This window comes from Zophobas morio, unplaced genomic scaffold (genome assembly GCF_036711695.1).
Source record: "Zophobas morio isolate AGI-343-1 ecotype UQ-CSIRO unplaced genomic scaffold, CSIRO_AGI_Zmor_V1 ptg000005l, whole genome shotgun sequence".
Lineage (NCBI taxonomy): Eukaryota > Metazoa > Arthropoda > Insecta > Coleoptera > Tenebrionidae > Zophobas > Zophobas morio.
The window spans coordinates 13,454,852-13,460,058 of record NW_026972110.1 but is presented as its reverse complement, the minus strand read 5'-3'; the positions used below and the strand labels follow the sequence as shown (position 1 = coordinate 13,460,058).

General features: G+C 43.1%; 1 protein-coding gene across 1 annotated transcript; it reads left to right on the top strand.

Moving 5' to 3' along the window:
* The first annotated feature begins 611 nt into the window (after positions 1–611).
* LOC135145627 (uncharacterized) lies at positions 612–2,046 on the top strand. Its single transcript, XM_064077746.1, has 3 exons — positions 612–705; positions 780–1,211; positions 1,283–2,046. Exons 1-3 carry the CDS (start codon positions 612–614, stop codon positions 2,044–2,046), a joined length of 1,290 nt encoding a protein of 429 aa, XP_063933816.1.
* The last annotated feature ends 3,161 nt before the right edge of the window (positions 2,047–5,207 follow it).

Here is a 5,207-nt window from a genome sequence, read left to right as displayed (position 1 = left end):
TCTCCGACCACGCCCCAACAATCGACTCGTTCCTAACCTTCGGAATAAACCTCTTCGGCCGCCACCATCAATGCGAGCCATCAAACCCGCCTCCGCCCACGCCCGTTCAGTGTTCTAAGTGTTTCACACTGGGACACAACACCTCCGAATGCCCCAAAAAACCAATTTGCCCCACGTGTCCAGACAGCCACGCCTCAAACAAATGCCCTAAAACAGAACCCCAGTGCCCCTTCTGTCAGGGAAACCACCCAGCTTGGTCCCGCAAGTGCCACCATCAATGCGAGCCATCAAACCCGCCTCCGCTCACGCCCGTTCAGTGTTCCAAGTGTTTCACACTGGGACACAACACCTCCGAATGCCCCAAAAAAACAATTTGCCCCACGTGCCCAGACAGCCACGCCCCAAACAACCCAACACTTCATCAATCCATGCCAAGGCGCTTATAGTTTTACGACCAAAATCCTTTTCGATCTCTTCCCTCGTGACAAAAAAAAAACTCAAACCGCCATCCAAGACGCCTCCAAAGCCATCTTCATAATGACCCCTCACTTCAATTACTCGGGTCACCACCTCCTTTTCACTTTTGACGCTTGATGGACATACGAACCAACATGCATGTTACTCCCTCCCCGCTGCACGCTGGGCCCCCTCCTCTACCCCCAAACCCACAAAACGCCACACAAAACCCACCCCATATCAATATCTGTACAGCCAACATCAATTTCATCAGACACAAAATGCACATAGTAAAAAACCTCATCGAAACCGACAATATCCAGATCCTACGTCTTACCGAAACCAAACCAGACGAAACATCAAAATCCGTCATTTTATCACATACCACAAGCCCTCAGTCATGGACAACGCACGCGGTACAGCCCTGGTTATCTGCGATAAATTCCCATCCACCGAACACGACCTCCCACAAAACCTTGCACACCTAGAAGTGATTGCCGCAAACGTCCTAATCGCCCAAACTTCACTCACTGTAATCTGCCACTACAATCCGCCAACCGAAAAAATATCCTCCCGCTTATTACAATACGTCTCACAACTCCCCAATGCCATTCTAAGCGGCGACCTCAACTGCAGACATACGGACTTCGGCTATAACTCCACAAACTCCAACGGCAGGAAACTAGTAAACCATCTAATCAACCACCCCATCATTCGTCTCGAAAACAGACAACCCACCCTAATTAATCATCACGGCGAATCTATACCCGACCATATAATAATCTCGGAAAACCTAATTCCAAATTCAATCCCTCTTGTCAAATAGGAACAACGGTCACTTCAGACCACTTACCCCTAACAGCCCAACTCCTATTACCAGCTTCACCACCAATTCCGACCTACATAACCATCCACGACAACAAACACGCCGACTGGGCAAAATACCAGAGACACATTACCGAAAACTTGCCAGTAATAAATAGAACGCGCGACACCAACGAGATCGACCATCAAATAACACACCTCACCAACACAATTTTAGCCGCGAAAGAACTAGCCATACCTCTCAAACGTATCCCGAAAAACAAAAGAACATTGCCTGCGCGCATCCTAAATTTAATAAAACAGAAGCGACAAATTTACAGAGAAATCCCGCGAACCCGTAATCCTCAATTAAAACCCATTTTCAACCGACTAAATGCCCAAAACAGACGCGCTATTAATCAATACCGGGAAAGCCAGTGGTCCAACACTTGCGAAAAATTAGACTACCGTGACGGTAAAAAATTTTGGGACAAATTCAAAACCATGAAAGGACAAAAAACACAAACAACAACACATCTACTCCAAAAGGGATCCTTCCTCTCCACTCCCGAAGAAAAGAGCAACGCCTTCGCTCAAACACTTCAAGAAATACACGAAATTCCCCAAGACCCAAACTTCGATCATGACTTTTTCGACCTCGTCTCCCACAAAGTGCAAGAGTTCCGCGAACAACCCTTTCATCCCCTAGCCCTCCTTAACATGCATGTACCCGACAATGACAACGACTTGACAAATGAAATTCCTAGCCACGAAGTTGAATCCTGAATCAAAAACCTAAAAAACTCCAAAGCCCCAGGGCCAGATCTAATCAAGGCGATACTCCTAAAAAACCTTCCGCCAACAGCCACCCAAGGCCTGACAACTATCTATAACAACTGTCTAAACTCTAAACGCTTCATACTTTCCGACCTTATGGAAGCAAGCCTCCACCATTATGATCCCCAAACCGGGCAAAAATCTCCACAGCCCGCTCTCCTACAGCCCCATCTCTCTCTTAAATATAACCGGAAAAATCTTCGAAAAAATCCTTACCAACCGAATAAAAGACTTCCTGGAAATAAACCACATTATCCCGTCACAACAATTCGGATTTCGCTCGCAACATTCCACAATGAACCCCATTCTAGAGCTCCACACCGATTCCACCCGTTTTGCTAACCTCAAAGAGTGCACAATCGCAGTCTTCCTGGACATAGAGCGAGCATTTGATAAGGTCTGGCACGACGGACTCATCCACAAACTTATCAAACTTCGAGTAAATCCCCAATTCATAACCCTCATAGACTCATTCCTACAAAACCTTCCTGCAGAATCAAAATACAGAACACCTTCACAGATCCTGTAAACATCCGTGCCGGAGTCCCACAGGGCTCCGTACTTTCACCCATTGTGTACTCCGTATACTGCAGCGACTTTCCCTTTGCAGACACCCCCAGAACCAAGACGAGGATGTTCCCCGACGACACCGCGTTCTGGACTACTCACCGAGACCCCGAACGAGCCACCTCTACCATCCAGGAAGCACTCCGGCGATTCGAGACGTGGGCTAACAATTGGAGAGTAAAACCCAACCCCACAAAATCCCAATCAATATGCATGACCTATCCACGAGCAACCTCAAAACGATACAAATACAAACAAACGCGACTAACACTGCATGCCGAACAAATTCCACAACACCAAACAGTCCGATATTTGGGCCTAACTTTCTCCGACAATTGCTCCCTAGTCCCAGACCTCCAAAACACCCTTAAAAAAATCCGCAATCGCACCAACCCACTCTACAAAATCCGCGGCCACATCCGGGGCTGCAATCCCCTAACCCTACAACATACCTACAATACCTTCATCCGCCCAATTATCGACTATCGGGCCCCCATATACGCGACACTTCCAAAAAAATCCCTCCAAAAAATAATGGCATGTGAACGGAAAATCCTGCGAAAAGCCTTTAGACTCCACCCAAGATATCCACCCATGCATATATACCAACGCACAAACGCGACTCCAATCCCCGACCGTTTAAAAACCCTCCAACAAAACTACGTCAAACGGACACTAATCAGTAACAACACAATTGCCATCAACACTTTACACACCACAAATAAATACCCCGCCGCGAACAACCGACTGTTACACAGCTTGCCGCTTCACCCAAACTGTGGAAAGTGTAGCACCCCGATCTTAATCGGCAACCTGGCGGTGGGGAGGGGGGGAATAGGGTAGCGGTACTGCAGCCTGTATATAAGGGCGAAACAAACCCACGATCCTCAGTCTTAATGTTGACGTTACAGCGCTAACATAACAGACACTTTCATCACCACAAGACTGTAAGTATACCCTTCATTTATTTATATAAATTGTTTCTAATTCTTGTTTCTTTTTTCAGATATTTCCAAACCATGGCTCTACAGAGATGTTCATCGCCAACCCACACTGAGGAGACTTTTCCAGAAGAGGAACTCAGTTCCACATGCAGGGAATACAGAAATTTCGTAAAAAATTTCGAAAAGCCCGAAGATTTGACGAAAATAATGACAGTCAGAGGAGTCGGATCCAGGCACCTCCCAGGAATTATTTCGGGGAACTTGAGGCTCAGACGGACACATATAAGGAGACATCGACCACAGGAGTAACCTATTGGATTATATATTCGTTTTAGACTAGATATTTCATGTATCCATTTTGTTTGTACATAAATTTTGTTATTTTGTTTTATAAATTACATATTATTATAACATTATAAATTAAATTATTTAATTTAAAATTTTAAACTGTGTCATTTTCCTTAATTTTCCCACTGAATGACGAAAATCTTCAAAATTACTTAGACAAAAGCGCGCATCTGAAGTAGACCATTCAAAAAATGTTGAGCAGCTGGAATTCGAGTTTGAACAAGCAGAGCTTAAGTTCAACGCTAAAATGTCCTATCGCCACTACTTTTTCCAGAATCACCCAAGTAAAATATGGCACCTTTTGGAATTTTTACAACTTTTAGTTTATACCGAATATTTCCACAATCTTGATTTTCTCTTTAACATATAAATTTGATTTATAATTAAATTGTTTGTGACTATTGTTTTTTCTGTAATGGGCGTATATTGATCAATTCTGGACAATAAAGATGTTATTACTGTATGGTGTAATCACCCCATAAACATCCAGCGGGATTTTCAATTTTACCTGCGTTATCGTAAAATCGGCTTAGCACAACAATATATTACCACACCCTTTGTCTATAAAATTTTTTTAAACCACTGTAAAAAAATAAAAACCATCCAATCAAAATTATAAGCAACTCTCACTTAATAATTTTTGAGATGATGTCATCATGTTTTGGAAGAGTTAAAAGAATTTAGCTAGAAAATTTTGCCTCCTTACACATCCACTAAAAGCAAATATGGTGATTTTAAAAATTTCAATTTGAAAACGAATACATATTCACAAAATCTTGCTGCGTGACCATAAATATGCTGTGTTTTTTGGTTCAGCTCATCGAGATCTACCTCTACTTCGCCAAGAAATTTGACATTCGCTGTTCATCATTTTTGAAAAAATTAAAATTCCATTGTCAAAAAATTGAAAGGATTTTTTTAAAACTTGATTGTCATTTAAACGACAATACAAAAAGAAATATTTCCTAAAACGCTTCACCCAAACTGTGGAAAGTGTAGCACCCCGATCTTATTCGGCAACCTTGTGGGGAGGGGAGGAATAGGGTAGGGGTGCTGCAGCATGTATATAAGGGCGAAACAAACCCGCGATCTTCAGTCTTAATGTTGACGTTACAGCGCTAACATATCAGACACTTTCATCACCACAAGACTGTGAGTATACCCTTCATTTATTTATGTAAATTGTTTCTAATTCTTGTTTCATTTTTCAGATATTTCCAAACCATGGCTCTACAGAGATGTTCATCGCCA